This window comes from Halichoerus grypus, chromosome 1, assembly GCF_964656455.1.
Source record: "Halichoerus grypus chromosome 1, mHalGry1.hap1.1, whole genome shotgun sequence".
Classification (NCBI taxonomy): Eukaryota; Metazoa; Chordata; class Mammalia; order Carnivora; family Phocidae; genus Halichoerus; species Halichoerus grypus.
Window position 1 is genome coordinate 210,073,891 of NC_135712.1, and position 21,790 is coordinate 210,095,680.

At 43.7% G+C, this 21,790-nt stretch overlaps 2 protein-coding genes across 2 annotated transcripts in view; one reads left to right on the top strand and one right to left on the bottom strand.

Annotated features, from left to right (window-relative positions):
* Positions 1-18,819, top strand: part of MUC16 (mucin 16, cell surface associated) — a 73,988-nt gene extending 55,169 nt beyond the window's left edge. The window contains 17 exon segments of the mRNA XM_078059519.1: positions 202-393; positions 396-486; positions 2,171-2,343; positions 3,734-3,769; positions 4,955-5,020; positions 5,917-6,038; positions 6,139-6,206; positions 6,362-6,534; positions 7,783-7,907; positions 8,244-8,311; positions 9,130-9,278; positions 10,346-10,509; positions 10,949-11,016; positions 15,393-15,559; positions 16,993-17,034; positions 17,236-17,315; positions 18,685-18,819. Of these exon segments, the coding sequence (XP_077915645.1) occupies positions 202-393; positions 396-486; positions 2,171-2,343; positions 3,734-3,769; positions 4,955-5,020; positions 5,917-6,038; positions 6,139-6,206; positions 6,362-6,534; positions 7,783-7,907; positions 8,244-8,311; positions 9,130-9,278; positions 10,346-10,509; positions 10,949-11,016; positions 15,393-15,559; positions 16,993-17,034; positions 17,236-17,315; positions 18,685-18,819 (1,919 nt within the window).
* A 2,189-nt stretch (positions 18,820-21,008) lies between these two features.
* Positions 21,009-21,587, bottom strand: MBD3L1 (methyl-CpG binding domain protein 3 like 1). The gene has a single exon (XM_036120416.2). It carries the CDS (start codon positions 21,585-21,587, stop codon positions 21,009-21,011), a length of 579 nt encoding a protein of 192 aa, XP_035976309.2.
* Between the last annotated feature and the right edge of the window lie 203 nt (positions 21,588-21,790).

The following is a 21,790-nucleotide window of genomic DNA, read 5'->3' on the forward strand; positions in this document are numbered from 1 at the left end:
TCCTGCACCTGGGTGGGAATACCATCTCCAGCCCCCAAATCATTAAGCCTGCCCTTATTTGCTGCTGGAAGTATCTCCATTAACAAGCAACCCCCAGATTTATCTGGAGGAGGACGAGAGGCCCTTGGAAGCCCCACGGTGGGTGGATATTGGGTGCCCTGACCTTCCCACAAGCCTTGGCTCTCCCTGCACCTGTCACAGCTCGGGAGGTCAGTGAGGAGCCGTTCACGCTGAACTTCACCATCGACAACCTGCGCTACTCAGCAGATATGGGCCACCCCGGCTCCCTCAAGTTCAACATCACAGACAGCCTCATGCAGCACCTGGTGAGAGGCCAGCTTCCCCGTCCCCACCTCCATGACCCCTCCTCTGGGCTGTCGCCAGCTGTGATCACACTGGCCCTCTCCTTCCTCTCCAGCTCGGCCCATTGTTCCAGAGGAGCAGCCTAGGGGCCCGATATGCAGGCTGCAAGGTCACCTCACTAAGGTGAGAACCCCTCCACCCACCCACCATGGCCCATCACCAAAGGACAGGACTTCTGACTATGGGGGGCCACTCCCAGCTGTGGCAGACTGTCTTAGAGGGTCCTTTTTGGCATCCATGTCTTTATGTTACATTATTGTTATAATTGTGACAAAATACGTATAGACATAAAATTAGCCATTTCACCATTTTAAAGTATCCATTTCAGTGGCATCTGTTACATGCACGATGCTATGAACCCATCACCACTAGTAGTTCTGAAACTCTTCATCACTCAGGCAATTACTTGCACTTTTCTGGGTTGGTATGCGTTCTGTAGGTGTCTACAAAGCACTTTTCCATCTGTGTTTTCCATTCCACTGTCACTGGTGGTGCAGATCCTCTGAGGCAGGTGGTGGGTACCAGAGTGACAGCACAGGCATTGCCCCTGCACTCATCTAGTGGAGAAAGCAGAAACTAAGCAGGAGAATAAATATCTAAAAGGGTTTCAAATATAGTAAGGTGATGGGAAGAAGAAGTGCATAGAGACGGGAAAGCAGCTTTACCCAGGGCACAGGACAGTGTGTCTGTGGAGGTGATTTCTGAGCGGTATCGCAGTTGGAAAAGAAGGATTTGGCCATGAAAACTGTTCCAGGCAGAGGAAACAGCATGGGCAAAGGTCCTGAGGTAGGAATGAGCTTGGCATGTTCAGTGAACAGCAAGGAGGCCGGTGTGGCTGGAGCAGAGAGAGAGGGTCAGAGAGAAAGGAAGTGCATTTCCAGATAGCAACAAGGTCTACACTATGCAGAATCTTGGCGGGAATTGATTTTTTTTTTTTAATTGTGGTAAAAGATGCCATAACAGAAAATTTACCATCTGAACCATTTTTAAGTGTCCGGTTCAGTAGTGTTAAGTATATTCACATTGTTGTGCAACCAATCTCCAGAACTTGCACAAACTGAAACTCTGTATCCATCAAACAATAGCTCCCCACTTCCCTCTACCCCCAGATATTAGCAATCGCCATCTACTTTCTGTCTCCATGAATTTGATCACTCTGGGTACCTCATTACAAATGAAATCATACGGTATTTGTCTTTTTGTGTCTGTCTTATTTCACTGATCATAGTGTCCTCAAGGTCCATCCACATTGTGGCAGGTGTCAGGATTTCCCTCACTTTTAAAGCTGAATCATATTCCATTGTATGGATATATCATATTTTGTTTATCCATTCATAAGGACTTTGGTTTTTGCATGGAACAGGCAGTGTGCGAGGTGCTGGGAGTTTGGCACAACAGTGAGCCAAACTGTCCCATAACACTTCCTCATGGAGGCCACTGTCTGGAGAGAAAAGGAAAAATGATATATGTTAACACTGAGGGCCATCAGGGCTGGGATGGGGGAAGCATGAGGTCCTGTGGCAGCCGGGACCCTCTCTTGATTCAGTCTGGGAGGGTTCTTGGAGAAGGTGTCTAAGTTGAGATCTGAAGGATGACTGGGAAATTACCAGAGAGTGAGGAGAGAAGGGGAGAGACCTCCAGACAGAAGTCGCTGCATGTGCAAAGATCCTGGGGTGAGTGTGTGGCCAGGTGGAGAAACTGAATGGTTCAATAAGGCTGGAACACAGGATATGGTGTGTGCAGTGACCACAGGTGGCAAGGTGCCACATGGGCTGTACTCCCTACACATCGATCTCTCCTTCCTCAGGTCTGTGAAGAATGGCGCCAAAACAAGGGTGGACATCCTCTGCACCTACCGGCAGCCCCCCAGCAGCCCAGGTCTGCCTGCCAGGCAGGTGTTCCATGAGCTGAGCCGGCAGACCCGTGGCATCACCCGGCTGGGCCCCTATTCTCTGGACAAGGACAGCCTCTACCTCAATGGTGAGCGATTCTCAGCCCCCCTCACTGCTTCCACCCCTCCATCCCACAGGTCAGGTCTCTAGGGGAAACCTTGAGACAAACTCAGGTGTGAATCTCAACTCCATACTGACCCCCACCCTCCAACTGTCACTCCGTAAAACTGTCCCTGATCACACCTGTTTTACAGATGAAGAAATGGAGGCTCTAAAAGGTTAAGTAATTTGCCCAAGTGGGTGTAGCTAGAGAAGAGTGGAGCCAGGCATGAGCCCCAGCAGTCAGCATCCAATGCTATGCCCTACCCTATGCCTTTAACTCCTAGAAGGGTCGTTCCAGGGGATACACGGGGAAAGAAAATCCCACATCTGTCTTCCCTCCCAGCTTCTCACCCTAGACTAGAGATGGGCTTCTCTCCTGGGTGGGGCCCCAATGCCAGGAAGTTAGGTGGGCACTCTGAACATCTGTGGGGTCCAAGCTCTGGACATGCTGGGTATCAGCCTAGAAGCCAGGAAGGGACAGTGTTTAAGAGGGTGACCCTCCTCTGGGGTTCTGAGAGGCAGAACATGGAACATGGTGAGGTTTATTGGAATAACTCAGCTTCTCTCCTCTCTGTCCCCAACTTGGGGATGGTGTTTGGCAACTCACACTTTCTTATCACCATTGCCACATCAGGTGGGCAGGGAAATATCCTGGTCCTTTATGACTCATTTGAGCAAAGAGGGAGATGTACAGAGAAGGGAAGGGACCTGCCCATGCTACTCGTAGGTTTGTGGTAATTCTGGGTCTTGATGTTGTGAGTTCACATCTGTTCCCTTCACCTTGGCCATTGCAGGGGCCAGTTAAGGATATTTCCCCCTGTAAAATATGCTTCATTTTGTTCACTCAGTCAGCAGTCACCAGCATCTGCTATAAGCCAGGCCTTGTGCCTGGCACCAGGGACAGACAGGCTACATGGGCAACCTGTCTTAATGTAAGCTCCAAAGGGGCAGAGACATTTTGTTCAATGTTGTATTCCCCAAATGTATAGAACTTGGCACATAGTAGGTTCTCAATAAATAGTTGTTGGATGGAGGGATAGATGTAGGGTGGATAGATGTTGGATGGATAGATGTAGGGTGGAAGGGTAGATGGTGGGATGGATAGATATGTGGGGGAATAAATGTGTGAACATAAATGTGATGAGTCTCTTGGGGGCATGCTGGAGAGGTGGATAGGGAAGGGTCATCTCTAACTGGAAGATCGGGAAAAGCTTAATGATGGAGATGACATTTGAGTCTGATCTTAGAAGATGCATAGATGCTTACCTGGTACACAGAGCAAAAGGCATCCAGCAGGAGTCCCACACGGACAAAGGCATGGAATATCTGGGATTGTTCTGCCATCTCCCCTTAATGTGTGACATTTTTGTTTCCAGGCTATAATGAACGTGGTCCAGATGAGCCTCCTACAAGTATGTATCTTTGCATCCAGTACCCATATCAGCCTCTATGGGTCTTGAGCCAAACTTTTCTCCTCACTAATAAAGGGAGCTTGCCCCAAACTCAGGCTGTTTTCCTGAGTGGGGCCAGGTGTCAGTGGGAAGAAGAATGCTGAGTCCTTGGTCTCTTCTGGGCCTGCAGGCATGACTTTGGCTTTCTAAACTTTCCACACCCTTTTGGGTTGGAGGAAGAAATTTGAACAAACATTTCCTACAGGGATGTGGGTTGAGGTCAGATGATGAGTCCATGCCTCCTGAAAACAAGATCTCCTACAAGGGCCACAGAAGGGGCCTCAATGTAGAGCTGAAAACTGGTGGCCACTCAGTGGTTTGGCCAAACTTGCCTGTTCAGTTGTCCAATGGTCTCTTCATCTATCTTTTAATCCATCCATTCTTCCATTCTCCGAGTTATCTCTTCTCTCAGACTTCATTCTTCCTTCCTTCCTTCCCTCCATTCATCCTTTCTTTCTTCTTTCCCTTTGTCCATCCATGCATTCATCTATTCTTCCTTCCTTCCATTCATCTATCCATCCTTCCATCTCTCCTTCTTTCCTCCATCCTTCATTCCTTCTCTCCTTTGTCCATCCTTCCATCCATCCATCTTTCATTTTTTCCTTTCTTCCATCCATTCATCTCTCCATCCATCCTTTCTTCCTTTTCCCTCCATCCATCCATCCTTCATTCATTCTATGCTTCATCCATTCTTCTATCCTTCCTTTCATCCATCCATCTGTCCATCCATCCATCCATCCTCTGCCTATTCTCTTGCTTGTCTTTTCCTCCTTTTGTCCTTCTATCCATCTCTCCAACTTTTCTTCCTGTGTTTATTCTTGCTTTCTCTTTGACCCCCTCATTTGTTCATTCTTCCTATGTCAATCCAGGTATCCCATCTGTCTGCCTGCTTTTCTGCCCATTCATCTCCCTGTCCTCTTTGCTTAGTCTCTCTCTTGTTCATCTACCCTACTTTCTTGAGTTTATTTCACTCATGGGCTCATTCACCCCTCTGCTCACACAATTCCCCCTTCCCTTACTCTCATTTATGGCACACCTGTGAATGCTTGTCCTGGGACAACCACTGCTGGAGCCCAGGCAAGCTTTGGGGAGTTTCTCCCACTCTGTGGGGACTCTGTTCCTTCCTGATGACTGCCCTTTCCACAGCTCCTGAGGCAGCCACCACATTCCTGCCTCGTTCATCATCACCTGTGCAACTAGAAGCCACCACAGGTATCTGGGAGATCCCTTTTCCTTCCCAAGAAAAGCTCTCCAGCCCCACACCTCTACCAGTCAGTTGTAAAATTCTGGTATAGGACAGTCATGTCAATAGCAAAGATTATACTGACAATTCAATCTAACGCATACCCTCATGGAGCCCCCAGGCTTGTGAGATCAGCAGACCATTATAACACAGTGTGAGACATTTTAGGGAAAGGCGCCTAGTATAATTTTGAGGGGAAGGGCTTTCTGGAGAAAGTTTCACCCAAACTGAGTCTTTAAGAATGAGGAGGGGTCATCCAGGAAAATAGGGGATGAAGAGTTTTCCTGGTATAGGAGATTCAGTGAGCAAAGGCTCAGTGGCCAGAAATAGCATAGTGTGTGGAGAGAATTGAGAGGGATTTGGTTTGCTTAAAGCATTAAGCTTAACCTGGAATAGATGGATAAGTGAAGCTGAAAGGTTGGAAAGAACCATATTGGGAAGGACCTTGAGTACCAGGTCAAGAAGCTTGAACTTGACACTGAAGGCCAAAGGAAGCCATGGGCAGTGGTGACTATACTGAAATTTTCACTTAAGAAAATTTCTTCTAGTGTTCAGTGTAGAGAACATTCTTTAGAGAGGGCATCCAGTATGTCTGCTGGGGTGTTGGTCCAAGTGAGAGAAGATAAGGCTTGGGCTGGAACAGGATAGAGAGGATGTATGTGAGGACTCCTCTGCAAGTGGAATTGGGGTTACTTGGAGGGGAGGGAGGAGGAGCTGAGCAACATGATGGTTTTGACTTGGGCGACCAAATGGTGGGTGGTGGTGCCACTGGAAGAGAAGATGACAGAGTACAATGAATGCAGGACTCTGATTTGGTCTCAGGCCAACTCTCAGTAGTAGCTGTCTCTCCCCTCTCTCCTTGTAGCTATGGGATACAACCTGAAGACCTTCACACTAAACTTCACCATCTCCAACCTCCAGTATTCAATGGACATGAGCAATGGCTCAGCTGTGTTCATCTCCACCAAGAGGACCCTGCAGCGCCTGGTGAGACCCTGCTCCCAGCAGCTCCAAGTGGGATAAATTCCACCCAGCCCTTCCCCCACCCTTGTCTCTCCTGTTCATTCTCCTCCTCCTTCCTCCCCAGCTTGGATCCTTGTTCCAGAAAAGCAGTCTGGGCCCCTTCTACTCAGGTTGCAGACTAATCTCCCTCAGGTAGGACTTTTTCCTGAGCTTTGCCAGTAGTGACCATTTTGGTGACCAACCCTCCCAGTCTTCCCACTGACCTCCCATTTGCTCCTCCCTCCTTGTGGCCCCCATAGTGAGGTTTCAGGACCTCTTTTAGAGTCCCCACATCCCTCTGTCCCCAGACCTGAGAAGGATGGGGCAGCCACCCATGTTGATACCATCTGCACCTACCGCCATGATTCCATGGGCCATGGGCTGGACAGAGAGCGGCTTTACTGGGAGCTGAACCAGCTGACCCATGGTGTCACCCAGATGGGCCTCTACACCCTGGTCAGTGACAGCCTCTTGGTCAATGGTGAGTGATTTACAGCAATCATTATTGGTCCCTGTTTTACTTTATTTACTCTTTAACAAGTCAGCCCAGGTTCTGATTAGGGGACACCCTCCCCAAACTCTCCATGGAGAGAGTCTCTCCCGTTATTTCAGGTAAATAGCATGAAATTCTTTGACAAATTAATATAATGAATTTTAATTTGAACCCCAAATGTCTGACTCATGGAATCTTTTGGGACAGGAGTTCTTCTATGTGAGGCTCCTCTATGTCAGTGATTCTAACCTAGAGGCAGTTCTGCCCCTCAGGAGACACTTGGCAATGACTGGAGACATTCTGGTTGCCACAACTGGAGAAGAGTGCTACCAGCATCTAGTGGCTAGAGGCCAGGGATGTTGCTAATGTCCTCCAACAAACAGGAGATCCTCACCACCAAGATTTACATAGCCCCAAATACCAGTAGTTCTGAGGATGAGAAACCCTGCTCTACATGGTCCCATGGTCCCTAGATGGGCACCAGACCAACTTAATCATACTTCACCACAATTGTTTAATTATCTAACTCTATGAAATTAAGGTCTTGTAATATGGCACTGTAGCCTCAGTTCTTTATGTGTTAGTACATCGTCATACCCAATGAATGAGTAAATGAGTGAACAAAATGGAGATGAGTATCTCAGCCCCACTATTTGAGGATCCACTGCAGTTCACATTCACTCCTTCAACAAACACATATACATTACCATTCTGTCCCAAGCCATGTGCTGGGTACAGAGATAGAACACACAAGTTCTGTCCCTGAAAATCTCATAACCAAGAGAACTGAATATTACTTAGGGACACACAAAAAAGGCAGAAACACTGCTATTAACAGGGTGCCATGGAAGCACAGAGGAGGGACAATTCAGGGAGGGCTACCTGGAAGAGGATATTATGTACCCAATACTGTACAAGGCCCAGGGACATGGCAAGAACAAGATCCCTACTCTCCTGGAGTTCCATCTCACTGGGGTTCTGAAACATTAGGAGTTTTCCAGGAAAAGCAGAGGACTGAAGAACATTCCAGGAAGTGGGAACTGCATAAGCACAACAGAAAGCCTCGCCCCGGGACTGTAAAATTCCAGTTTTCCCCCTCTGTGGGGTGACTTTCCATTTGGAAGCCCCCAGCATGTGGGCCTGACCTTCGCTGATTCTGACAGTAGGCACCATGCCTCTCTCTGTGCTAAAGGCTAAGAGTCTCCACCTGTCTTCTCTCCCTCTCATTGGCTCCAGGCTATGCACCCCAGCGTTTATCTACCCAGAGGGAGTATCAGCTAAATTTCCACATCATCAACTGGAACCTCAGCAGCCCCACATCCTTGGAGTACACAGCCCTGTGGAGGGACATCCAGGACAAGGTAGTGTCTCTCTCACCTGTCCCATCTCTCCTTGCCCTGGGTGCCCCCCTCATTCCTCTGTCTGATTCACATCTATTAAGTGGTTATTTTAACTCTCCACTTTACCTATGTGTTCTGAGTTCTCTCAGTTTACAAAGGTGGTGCTCTGGCTGCCTTCCCCATTTTCCAGATGGGCAAACTGAGGCTCAGAAAAGGGAGTGGTGTGCCTAAGATCACACAGTCAGGATTTGAACTCAGAGCTCCTTTGCTCCAAGGCCTATGTTCTTTCACTGGCTCCAGTAGCCCGCTCCAGCCCCAGGAGCCCTCCATCTCACCCACTGTCCCCCTTTATTCTAGGTCACCAAACTCTACAGAGGCAGCCAGCTACAAGACATATTCCACTCTTGCCTGGTCACCAACTTGACGTAAGTTGAGGAGGTTGGAAGCACTGGCTGAGCTGGCAGCTTGTGGCTCTGAGCTTCCATCCTGGCACAGTCTTTGAGCTGAAAGTCACTGACATGGTACCCATGCTCCCCCACGTCCCTGTCATCTATTCCTATCATCTCCTTCCATAAGTCTTCAAAGGGGGGGCAGGAAAAGGATTAACCTCACAGGGCCACCAACACTAGCATCCACCACCTTCTCCTCTTCTGGATACTTTCAACAAAGATCAGCCCAATATTAACATTTCCCATGGCCGCACCCCTGCTGAGCACTTTCATGCATTGTCATCTCATGGGATTCTCACACAGCCCCTGTGAGATGGATACTATCGTGATCATCCCCATTGTTCAGATGGGGAAGCTGAGGCTCAGATAAGCGAAGTGAACAGCTCAAGAATTGCCCAAGTTGGGTTTGAACCCAGGTCTGTGAAGAATGGGTGGAAGAACTGAGACATCTATACTGGGGAACAGGAGGAACATGGACACAGTGCTGACTTTGAGTGTTTCCAAACTTCAGTTCCTTTGTCTCTAAGATGGGGATAATTATAATAATACCTTCCACCAGAGTGATGGTGAGGGAATGTGTAAGTCACTTCCTAGAAGTGCTCAATAGATGTTCGTTATTTTTATATTTGTTCTATTCCCAACTCCTGGAAACATTGTATTTTTGGTCAGGTCTCCTCTAGCCTGGGAGATCACCTCTCATTTCTTGCCTCTAGGTCTTTGGGTCTATAAAATAGGAATTCAGGAGACACTACTGATGTTGAGTAATGGCTGAGTTCCATGGTCTCTGTCCCTAGGTTGGGCTCCATGTTTGTCACCATCCAGGCACTGTTCTCTTCTAATGTGGACCCCAGCATGGTGAAGAAAGTCTTTCTGGACAAGACCCTGAATGTCTCATCCCACTGGCTAGGCGCCACCTATCAGCTGGCGGACCTTCATGTGACAGGTGCAAGATTGGGGGCTGGTTTCATGGCTTGAAGAGATGGGGCTATGAGGAAGGAAGGATGGGGCTTCTCAGTAGCAGTGGAATGGATGGAGGCTCTGGAGGGGAAAGGGGGGCTTTCTGGAGGCCCATGTTGATGACCCATGGCATTGGATCATCCAACAGGAGGTAGGAAGAAAACATGCAGCAACTGCGCCCAAGGGAATTATTATTTTTACTCATAAATCTTTCCGACCCAAAATGTAGAGTATCCTGAGTTGCCAGAGTCGTGCATCGATTGATTGATTGAAGGATGCATTCATTCATTCAACAATATGTCATGAAATTAAATAGGCACTGATGATGCACTGTGGTAACTGCTATAATCAGAGAATTTCAAGAGCCTGTGGGAACCCCAAGGAGGGACACACAGCCCATCTTGGAAAGTTTTCTGGAGGAAGTGATGAACAAACTGAGATGTGATGGTGAACATGACCTAGCCAGTGGGAAGAGATGGGGAGTTGAGCTACATGTGTTTATAACCTAGAAGACAGAATATTTGGGGAGGCTATAAGGAGTTTGGTATGGCTGGAGCAAATACTCTGATGTGGGAGAAATGGCAGGTAAGGCTATAGATGCAGGCAGGGACTTTCTTGGGCACTGGAATAGTTTGCAGAGGAACACAACACAGAGTTCTGCTTTAGAAAGCTCATCCACTGGGTGCTGTATAGAGAGTGGATTGGGAGGGGGAGAAGACCAGAGGCAGCAAGACACATTAGGAACCTTGGTCAGCAAAGGTGTATTACATATCCCCTGAGGTGATCAGCACATGCACTTGCCTTCTGTTCCCCAGAAGGGCCCCAGTCTCCTCTTCCCCACATATTAGTGAGCTCTCATTATGCTTGGGGGAGAGTTGGATGGATAGACAGATCAATGGATTCAAAGTGGCCAGGTGGATAGAGGTTCTTATGTAGCCCACGTTTAAAAATCCAGCTCAGATCACATTGTCAGGAATAAGTAGACTAGCTGGAATGACTTCTTTGCTAATATCTTCACCTGATTGGGACTTTTATACCTTCTTTTTATTATAGAAGTGGAGCCATCAGCTCATCTACCAACAGACAAACCAACAAGCAGTCCCTTCCCCAAGCACTTCCAGCTGAATTTCACTGTCACCAACCTACTCTATTCCCAGGACATAGCCCAGCCAGGCACCACCAAACACCAGCAGAACAAGAGAAGTATTGAGAATGCGGTGAGAATGGGGTTGTGTGTCCACTCTGTCCCTAGGTAGAGACAGACCTATGGACACTGGGTAGTCAGAGGGTGATTTTTCATAACAATTCGTGAAGACAGGTTCTTTTTTTTTTTTTTTTTTTTTTATGTTATGTTAGTCACCATACAATACATCATTAGTTTTTGATGTGGTGATCCACGATCCATTGTTTTCGTATAACACCCAGTGCTTATGCCCATTTAGAAATTAAGAAACAGGCCCAGAGAGTTTCAGTAGCTAGTCCAGGGTCATGTAACTAAGTCATACCCTGGAATGGGATGTGCTTTGGTACACGTATCTGGGCTAGTGTTTGTTGAGATAAGAAAAAATAGATGGGGAAGTATGCTCAGTGGCTAAAAATTCTCTGATGCCACTTGGCCTGGAATGATGATCAAGGGAACATCGCCCTGTCTTTCAGCTCAACCAGCTCTTCCAAAACAGCAGCATCAAGAATTTTTTCTCTGACTGTCAAGTTTTAGCATTCAGGTGAGTTCCAGCTCAGGACCTAATCACTCTGGAGACTCCTGCTGTCCTTTAAGTAAAAGTGTCCCCATGTCATGGTCCCAGTTCTAGCTCTTATGGAAGATAGCCCTGGGAGTATAGAAGTGTTACCTAAAAACCAACTTGTTCCTAAACCAGTGTGTCCAACTGGCTTAGAAATTTGAGAAAGCCAGGGTAGACTTCAGCAGACTTGGAGGTGCCTGGTGTTGGGGCCATGGAATATGGAATGTAGCATCCATGCCTTAAGAAATTAGCTGTTGAAGTCAGGATCCATAGAAGATGGGGGTGGCTAGAACCAGATGACTTAGAATCCAGCAGTCTAATTGTGCGGCTCAGTAGTGTAGCCACTAATCAAGTGAAGCAATCCAAACTGTTTTACATCTATTAAGATATGATTCACATAGAAAATGTACCCCTTTGTAGTGTACAATTTAGTGGTATATTTAGAGAGTGGTACAACCATCCCACTATCTAATGGTGGAATTTTTTTTATTATGTTCAGTTAGCCACTGTAGAGTACATCATTAGTTTTTGACGTAGATGTGATGTAGGGTGTGGAATGTTGTTGTTTTTTTTTTAATCCTATCCTCATTAGCAGTTGCTTCCTAGTCTTCCTTTATCCGCATCCCCTAGAAAACAATAATCTACTTTCTGTCTCTCTGGATTTGCCTATTCTGAACATTCCATATAAATGGATTCATATACTATGTGGTCTTTTGTGATTGACTTCTTTCCCTGAGCATAATGTGTTCAAGATTCATCCATGTTGTAGCACATATAGGTACTTCATTCCTTTTTTTATGACTAAATAATATCTGTTGTATAGCTATACTACTTTTTAAAAAATTTTTATTTAAATTCAATTTAATTAACATATACTGTATTATTAGTTTCAGAGGTAGAATTTAGTGATTCATCAGTTGCATATAACACCCAGTGCTCATCGCATCACATGCCCTCCTTAATGCCCATCACCCAATTACCCCAGCCCCCAACCACCTCCCATCCAGCAACCCTCAGTTTGTTTCCTAGAATTAAGAGTCTTTTATAGAGGAAAACCATAAGGGGGGCTATACCATTTTGCGTTTATCCATCCATTCATTGATGGACCTTGGGTTATCTCCACTTTTTATCTATTATGAGTAATGCTGCTATGATCATTCTTGTGTAAGTTTTTGCATCAGTTTGTGTCTTCAGTTCTCTTGGGCATATACATAGGACTGGTGTTGTATGGTCATATGGTAATTCTGTGTTAACTTTTGAGGAACTACTGAACTGTTTGCCACAGAGGCTCTACCATTTCCCACTCCCACAAGCAATATATGAGAGTCCCAAACTACCCAGATTCTCACCAACAATTGTTATTATCCTTTTTTTACTATAGTCATCCTAGTGGATGTGAAGTGGTATCTCACTGTTGTTCCAATTTGTATTTTCCTAACAATTAGTAATGTTGAACATTTTTTCAAGTACTTATTGGTCATTTCTTATCTTCTTTGGAGGCATGTCTATTCAAGTCCTTTTCCCAGTTTTACGTTGATTTTTTTTATTGTTGAGTTATCATCATTTTTGTATGTTCTGGATAGTAGACCTTTATCAGATATATGATTTGCAAATATGCTCTTCCATTTGTTACATTGCCTTTTCACCTTCTAGGTACTACCCTTTGAAACACAATGATTTTTAATTTTGATGACTCTTAATTTATCAATTTTTTCTTTGGTTGTTTGTGATTTTAGTCCCAAATCTAAGAAAGCATTGCCTAATCCAAATTCACAAAGATTTACACCTAGTTTTTTTCTAAGGGTTTTATAATTTTATCTCTTACATTTAGGCATTTGATTTATTTTGTTAATTTTTGTCTATGTTGTGAGGTACGAGTCCAACTTCATTCTTTAGTCTGTGGATATCTAATTGTCTCATTACCATTTGTTAAATAGACTATTCTTTCCCTATTATCTTGGCACCCTTGTTGAAACTCAGTTGTCCATGATTGTATGAGTTTGTTTATGGATTCTTTTTTTTTTTTTTTTAAAGATTTTATTTATTTATTTGACAGAGAGAGACATAGCGAGAGCAGGAACACAAGCAGGGGGAGTGGGAGAGGGAGAAGCAGGCTTCCTGCCGAGCAGGGAGCCCGATGTGGGACTCGATCCCAGGACCCTGGGATCATGACCTGAGCCGAAGGCAGACGCTTAACGACTGAGCCACCCAGGCACCCTGTTTATGGATTCTAAGTTCTATACTTTTTAAAATTTTTTATTTAAATTAAATTTAGTTAACTTATATTGTATTATGAGTCTCAGGGGTAGTATTTAGCAATTCATCAGTTGCATGTAACACCCAGTGCTCATTACATCATGTCCTCCTTAATGCCCGTCATCCAGTTACCCTATCCCCCACCCACCTCCTCTCCAGCAACCCTCAATTTGTTCCCTATAGTTAAGAATCTATTATGGTTTGCTTCCCTCTCTGTTTTTATCGTATTTTATTTGTCCTTCCCTTCCCCATGTTCAATTCCACTGACTATATGTCTATCCTTATACTAGTGGCCATTGTTTTTATTACTGTAGCTTGGTAGTAAGTTTTGAAATTGGGAAATGGAGTTCTCCAGTTCTGTACTTTCTCCATATTGGTTTACCTATTTGAGGTCCCTTGCAACTCCATATGGATTTTAGAATCAGCTTGTTAATTTCTGTAAAAGAGTTAGCTGGGATTTTGGTAGGGATTGCATTTAATCTGTTGATCAAATTGGGGAGTATTTTAACAATAATACATCCCCAGTCCATGAACATGGGATGCTCTTCCATGTATTTAGGTATTTTAAAATTTCTTTCAACATTTTTTTGTAGTTTTCAGTATACAAATCTCACAATGCTTTTGTTAAATTTATTCCTGTTTTGTATTTTATCCTTTGATGCTATTATAAATAGAATTGTTTTATTAATTTCACTTTAAGAATGTTAATTACTAGTGTATATAAATAGTTGATTTTTGTATATTGGTCTTATATCCTACATTCATGCTGAACTAATAGTTTTTAGTTTTGTGTGTGAGTATGTATTAGGATTTTCCATATTCAATATGTCATCTGCAAATAGAGATAATTTTACATCTTTCCTTCCAATCTGAATGCCTGTTCTTTTTTTTTCTTGCCTAATTGTTTTATTAAAATTACATTTATTAAAATGTAAATAAGATATGAAATGAGGGAAGACAACACTGTTTTGTCCGTGGTCTTAGGAAAAAAATTTTTAGTCTTTCACCATTGAGTATGGTTTTATCTGTGGGTTTTTCATGGATACTATTTTTCAGGTTGAGCAACTTTCTTTCTATTCCTAGTTTGTTGAGCTTTTTTTTTTTAATAATCATGAAGGATGTATTTTCTCAAATTCTTTTTTTTGGATGTGTGTTATTTTTCCTTTATTCTATTAATATGCTCTATTCCGCTGATAATTTTTTTTCAGATATTAAGCCAACCTTTTAGCTAGAGGTGAAAGATTAAGACCTTTTCAAGTATTCACACCACCCCATACACTTGTGACCTTCTAGACCTCCCCCACAAGCATCAGAGCTTTTCAAAACCCCTCAGAGACATCTTATACCCACTTTTTAAAAACTTTTTGGCTCACCTCTTGCCTGCACCAACTCGTGGTATTGCTCCTTCAGGCAGCTGCCATGTTAAACAACTATCACTGATTGGTTTTGGCACATGCCCTGGGGATAGGCTTCCCTCACTGAAAATGCTCCGAATAAAGACAAGCCCTGAAAATGGGGCTTTTTAAAGGAATCTGCAGACAAGTCAACCATTGAAAATTCAATGGGAATGGGTCTTTTGGGGAACTCCAAATAAATTGTGGCTGATAGGCTGCTGGTTTTCACAGCTACCAAATTCTCATACTGCTGGCTTTCAAAGTTATTATGAGAGCAGGATGGGAATAATGCAAGTTCTAATGCCGTAAATCTTGTTCCCTTTACCAGGATTCAGCCATTTTTTCCTTAACTAAATGATCCTCAGATTGTTGCAAGCCTTTGGTTAATTTCTAGATTTCTGAAAAACTTTTGACCATTCTTCCCAGTGTTCTCAATGATTTTATGGATTTTTGGAAGTCCTACTGCAAACATTTCAAAAATGTTCTCCCCATGGCTTTTTATTTATAAACTAATTAAATTAAATAAAGTGAGACAGTTCCTTACCCACACTAACGTATTTTAAGTGCTCAACAACATGGGGCTAATAATGACTGTATTTTTATATTGCAAACACAAATGTTTGTATCATTGTAGAAAGTTCTTTTGGACAGGACCTAGAAGCAGGGTAGAATTCAAGATACCCTTGTTCATCCTTTTTGCCCTTCCAGGTCTGTCCCCCACAGCAACCACACTGGGGTGGACTCCTTGTGTAACTTTTCACCATTGGCTCGGAGACTGGACAGAGTTGCCATCTATTTGGAGTTCCTGAGGCTGACCAAAAATGGTACCCAGCTGCAGAACTTTACCCTGGACAGAAACAGTGTCCTTGTGGATGGTAAGGCTTCTTGGTCATTGGGGCAGGAGTTGGGGGTCCAACCTCCCCATGTGGGGCCTTTTCTGGGAATTTGGAGACCTGGGGTTGAGTCAGCATTAAACTTTTTTAGGCTAACAGGAGGTGGCGTACTCCCCCAGGCTTTATCCACCATTGAGGGAGAGGAAGGGACACCCAGTGGAATATTAGAGATACTTGCCTTCTCAGAGATAGCTCTGTAACCTCAGGCTGGTCACTTCCCCTCTCTGGAATTCTGTTTCTCATCCCTGTACTGAAAGTCACTTGGCCAGTGGTCAGTGAGGGACTCTAGCTCTGAGCTGTATGTGAACCAACCTTGCAGGCATAGGGGATAGACCTCTTTTCTCCAAGACAGGCTGTATAAAAAAAGGACCTGTATAAAAATGGACCTGACTTGGCCCATAGGCTGTAGTTTGCCAAGTTCTGCTCTGGATCAGCACCATGCAGCAGAACTTTCTGCAATGATGGAATGTTCTATATCTGTGCTGTCCAGTGCAGTAGCCATGTGTGACTATTGTGTACTTAAAGTCTGGCTATTGTGACTGGCTTTTATAGTTACTGATTTTTAATGTTACCAAGGTACAAGATTTTTTATTTGATTTGATGAAAATTATTTTTAATTTAAAAAGCCACTTGTAGCTGCTCCATATTGGACAGCACATCTATAAGAAGTTGGCTGGGAATAAGTTGTACAGTAGGGTGACCTGAAACTCTCTTCCATGCCTGGTGGGTTCTGTGTGTCCCTACCCTCATGGGGTTTATGTTGCAGTTGCAATAACAAGAATAGGCAATTGAAAAGTATTAATTATTTGGTGTGAAATAATTCATACTTGGGAGTGGTCATCAGAGAAGTCTTCCTGGACAAAATTACATTATAGGTGAATCCTGGAAAATGAGTATAAAACAACTTGGTAAAGGAGAAGGGGTGAATGTGTTTCTGGGCAGAGAAGAGAGCATTTGAGAGGCAATTTACAAATTTAGAGAGATCCCTTGGTCTTGCCAGCTATGATAACCCATTCTCCCCCCAACCATTATAAGATGGCCCAGCCCAATTTCAGTCCTCCTTGCCCAGAGATATGAATTTGATTTATTACACTCCTTGAATGTGATAATAGCCTTGGATTATGTAGTAAAGTGTCCTCATTTCTTAGAGAAAAATGGGTGAATATCATGATTTCTACTTCGACATTTCAGTGAAAATATGATGAAGCAAGGGTGGCAAGTGCTAACAATTTATACACTGGATGAAATATTGTTTTAATTGGGTGAAATATACATTGTTAAATCTAGATGATGTATGTTTATGATATTGTTCTATTTTTCTGTGTATTTTAAAAGTTTTATTTAAAAAACATAAAAACAATACAAAAAAAGCATAAAACACAGTCACATGCATTCTCCATTTCATTCACTTCCAGGGTATTCTCCCAACAGAAATGATGTCTTAACTGAGAATTCTGGTAAGCCTCAAAGAAGCCCCAGCTCAGGATGGGGAAGGAATGTCTTGATGCTGTACCTAGTCAAAGAAAACCATGTACCCAGAGTCTTGATAATGATGAAAGCTGGACAACCCATGTCAGGACTGTTAGGCACAGTACAAGGAGAGCAGGAGCCCTAGGGGAATGACAGGAGGTGGCTAACACCAGCACTTATCTCCCCAGACCTCCCCTTCTGGGCCATCATCCTTATCTGCTTGGTGGGACTCCTGGTACTCATCACATGCCTGATCTGCTGCTTCCTGGTAAGTAAGGAGGGTTGCTTGTCTTTTTACTATTGGGTTGTAAGAGTTCTTTATATTTTATAAATATATGTCCTTTGCTGGGAAAATGTTTTATGAATTTTTCTCACAGTTTGTGTGGGTGTCTTGCTTTTTCCTTTTTTTAATTGTTTTTTTACAGATTTATTTATTTATTTGAGAGAGAAAAAATGAACAGGCAGAGGGGCAGAGGGAGAGGGAGAGAGAGAATCCTCAAGCAGATTCCCCACAGAGGGCAGAGCCTGATGGGGGGATCGATCCCAGGACCCTGAGATCATGACCAGAGCTGAAATCAAGAGTTGGCCTCTTAACCGATTGAGTCACCCAGTGCCCCTTGCTTTTTCCTTCTTTTAAACAACATAAGTCTTAGAGAAACATAAGTGAAAGTCATAATGAGATACTATGACACATGAGGATGGCTAAAATTAAAAAGATTGACTCTGACAAGTGGTGGTGAAGATGAGGACTACTGGAACTCTCAAATAGTGCTGGTGAGAAATAGCTTGGATGCATCTTTAAAGGTTACATATACCTACCCAGCCATTCTACTCCTAGGAATTCATGGAAGAGAAATATAAAATAAAATAAAATAAAATAAAATAATCTATACAAAGACTTGTACACAAATGTTCATAATAACTTCATAAAAACTGAAAACAACCCAGAGGTCCGTCAACAAGTGAATGGATAAACAAACCATGGTCTAGCCCCACAAAGTAATACTAATTCAGCAATAAAAAAGAATAAATTATAAATGCATGCACTGACATGCATAAATCTCAAAATAGTCATATGGAGTGAAAGAAGCTGGATAACAATGAGTACATAATGTATGATCCTGCTTAAAGCAAATTGCAGAATACGAGCTAATCTACAGGTATATCATTCAGATCAGTGGTTGCCTGGGAACGAGAATGTGTTTGTAAATGGCAGGGAAGGAGGAATTACAAAGGAGCATGAGGACACTTTTGGGAATGACGAGCATTCCTTGTCTTGATTGTGGTGATGGTTCACGAAGTTATAATCAAAACTTATCAAATCATTCGCTTTTCATGCATACAGGTCATTGTACACCAGTTATACCTCAATTAAGCTAGAGGGTGCCTGTGTGGAGGGAGAGGGAGGGAGGGAGGGAGGGAGAGGATATGAATGGGATATCAGAGAAAAGAGTAGAAAAACAGAGCTAAAGGGAAAAGAGAAGAGAAAGAGATAAAAGAGGTACAAGACATGCATGAGAGAAAATGAAGTAGAAAAGGGTCGAGAGACACACAGGGGGCAGCAGGCATCTGTGGCTTTGGCCACCCCCATCCCTGTGGTCCCAGGCCATTCTCATGCTCTCTTCTTGCCCTCGCAGGTCACTGTCTGCCGGCGGAAGAAGAAGGGAAACTACGAGGTTCAGCAGCACAGCCTGGACTCTTACCTGCCACACCTGGACCTTGAGGAAGCTGCAGTGAGAGCTCTGTGTGAGGCTCCAACGGAGCTTGGCTAGAGCAGGAATAAACCACATTGGTCGGACACAGTCTCTGGGCCCTTCTTGACTTGGCCCCTGACTAGTTCACAGGGGACCAAGATGAAAGGTTTTCCCTTCCACTGAGTCCTGAAGGGCAACTGCAAGTCTGTGTTTTAGTTTCATGCCATTTCGTCCCTCAGAGGCACCAGAACTGGCAAGAGACCCAGACATTGTCAATCATGTAAAATCAACATCCCACCTCAGTGCGAGGTTTCTCTTCCTAGAAACCTTGGAGCACGCCTCCCCTTGGCTCTGTGCCAGCCACCACACCCATCTCCGTTCCTCCATATTTCCCCACCCACAAAGTTCCCCTAACACTGTCTCATTCTCTGAAGCTCAGGTTCACCAGGACTTCCAGACCAGTCTGCCTCAGTGGCTCCTCTCCCCTCATGGGTCCTCCAAGATGGGAAATAATCCAAGAAGAAATGAGTGAGTCAGGAATGACTCGGCAATCAACGTTGGGACTTGGAGCTGAAATCACTAGGTATCCAGGAAGCCTCAGTCCCAGAGAAATCCCAAGGCTTGAGAGACTTAGTGTCTGCTTTTGATATAAAAATAAATAACACTCAGTGGGAAAGAAAAAATCTGAGGAAAAAGCTAGATAGTCTTTCTTCATCTTTCTCTGCACTGACTCCAGCTAGACAGAGCAGGGTCTCCCCAGCAAGCAGCCCCAGATGAGCCAGGCACGAGGCAAGCTGTGCTGTCCTGCTTTGGGTTTGCAGGAATAGTTGGCATGACCTCTACACATTTTGCAGACGACCACAGCTGAAGACACCCAAGGGCAGAGAATTCACAGCAATGCCACCCATTCAGACTTACTTGGTGTGAGCGTCACATCCTCAGTCTTAAGCAGTCATTCTCTGAGAATGCCTTCTCTGGAAATTATAATAACGATAACAAGAGCTATCATTATTGATGCCTTAATATCTACTAAGCAACATGAGTGGCAAACTTTCCCAGCCACGTTCTCAATCTCTAGCCTCTGTGTGCATTGTGTCAGTTACACTCACTATCCTTGAGAGCTGCATTCCCATTTTATAGCTAATGATATGGAGGCTCAGAAATACTAAATAACCAGGAAGGAAAAAAATTACTAAGAACCTAAATTAAACACCTCACCACACTATCTGTCAAAGAAAAAGATAAAAACACTTTCTGAAATATGGACAGACTCAACATTGACCTGCCAAAGGCCTTCAGTCAAAGAACCAGTCAAGGATGTACATCAGGAAGCATAAATGTGACCACAGAAAAGTGTAACAGGAGTCATGAGGAAAAGAAAAAATTCAGTGTATCTAAATCAGAATTAGTTTTAAAACGAGATGTTAAAACACATTCTAAAATTCCAGATGAGTACTTCCTGGAAGAATAGAGGAGAGAAGATTCAATTTTAAAATAACCCATTTTTAGGAAAGATAGAAATACTACAAATATTATTATTTTTTAATAACTCATTCTCAGAAACTGATGAATCCATGAGACAAAAGTTAAGTAATGATGAAAAGGATTTGAATATTACCACAGGTTGCTCAAGCAAATTGACAATTAAATCCCAATGAGCAGTAGCTCAGTGATAGATTAATGATGCTGAAAAGAGTCTCTCTTGACATCATGATCCCCAAAATGGCACATCAGTTTTCATGAATCAAATTTCCAACATATAGAGATATTTTAAAAAGTGAGAAGTCTGGTATTTCCTTGTACTGAACTCTGAATTAACATGCAACAAAGAACAGAAAAATAGAGACCTACAAACAGGTATCTTCTTTGAGAACATTAAAAAAAATATTATGTTGGATTCTGTTGGAATATTAACACTAAAAGAACAGTCCATTTCGACCAGGCATGTTTTACCCTGACTGTGAGGGCAGAACACTAAATAATCGCATGACTTTGATCACTCTCTGTTGACTTTAAAATACAAATAACATACCAAGTAAGGGAAGATAACAGTACCTCATGGAAAGGAAAGATCTCTTTTCTCTTCTCGCCTGAAACCCAATCTTGCAGTTGAAAAAGATCACTGTCTCTATTGTCTATGTCACACAAAATAATTTAATACAAGAAAAGTACTGGTACATATTAAAGTTTTGAGGGCTCGGAGCACGAAGACACCATGGACACTGCAAAGAGACATTAATAAAGTGCCCTGCGCCATTTCATCTGCCCTAGCTTCTCTTTTTTTCATGGTGTTTTTCAGGATGTCCTTGTTGGCCCCTCATTATCTCTGCCTCTCTAGCAAGTCTGTCTACAGCCAGTGCTGTGGCCAGCCTTTCTCTTGCTGTCTTCACTTTCCTTTCCTGTTTCCTGATATCTTCCTCAGTCACCAGAAATTGTTTGCACAGGAGCTGTGGGATACCCAGATCAACTCCTGAAGACCCAGCAGGGATGGGCATGGGGCTGGAGTTCAGACTACCTGCAAGAACACCTGGCAGATATTCACCTGTGCACCTAGGTTCAAGTTTTTGCAAGGCTTTGGCAAGATCCAAAGTGCTTAACGGTTCCCCTGTGCTGCTGCAGGCCTGGAGACCTTGTAGCCTCTTCTGCCAGCACACCTGTTGGGGCTTGTCCAGGGTTTCCTCCCAGTGATGGCATCTGACCTCATTACCAGGATGGGATGTAATTCTAGTAACTGGCCTCTTGAATATGTAACTGGACATCCTCAAAGGGATTGAGACACTTAAGCAAGACTTTGGTTTGGATTGGTTTCCACAATCATGTTGCTTCCTCTTTAGAGTCTTGACCATCATACTTCTTTTGCTTTTACCCTATAAAAATAAATCATGAGATTGGTTTAAAATTGGTTTAAAATGGTTTAAAAGGTTGCCTCCTTAGGAGCATGGTATCGGTTATCTTGTACTTCCACCTTCCTTCTCTACCTCTGGGGATAGATCTGACCTGTGTCCTGGGATGTCATCAAATAGACTTGGATCAAAACCAGAAAGTTCAA

Bases quoted from the DNA above. Each gene is read 5' to 3' on its own strand.
- MBD3L1 (XM_036120416.2), bottom strand. From the start codon at position 21,587: ATGGTCAAGACTCTAAAGAGGAAGCAACATGATTGTGGAAACCAATCC.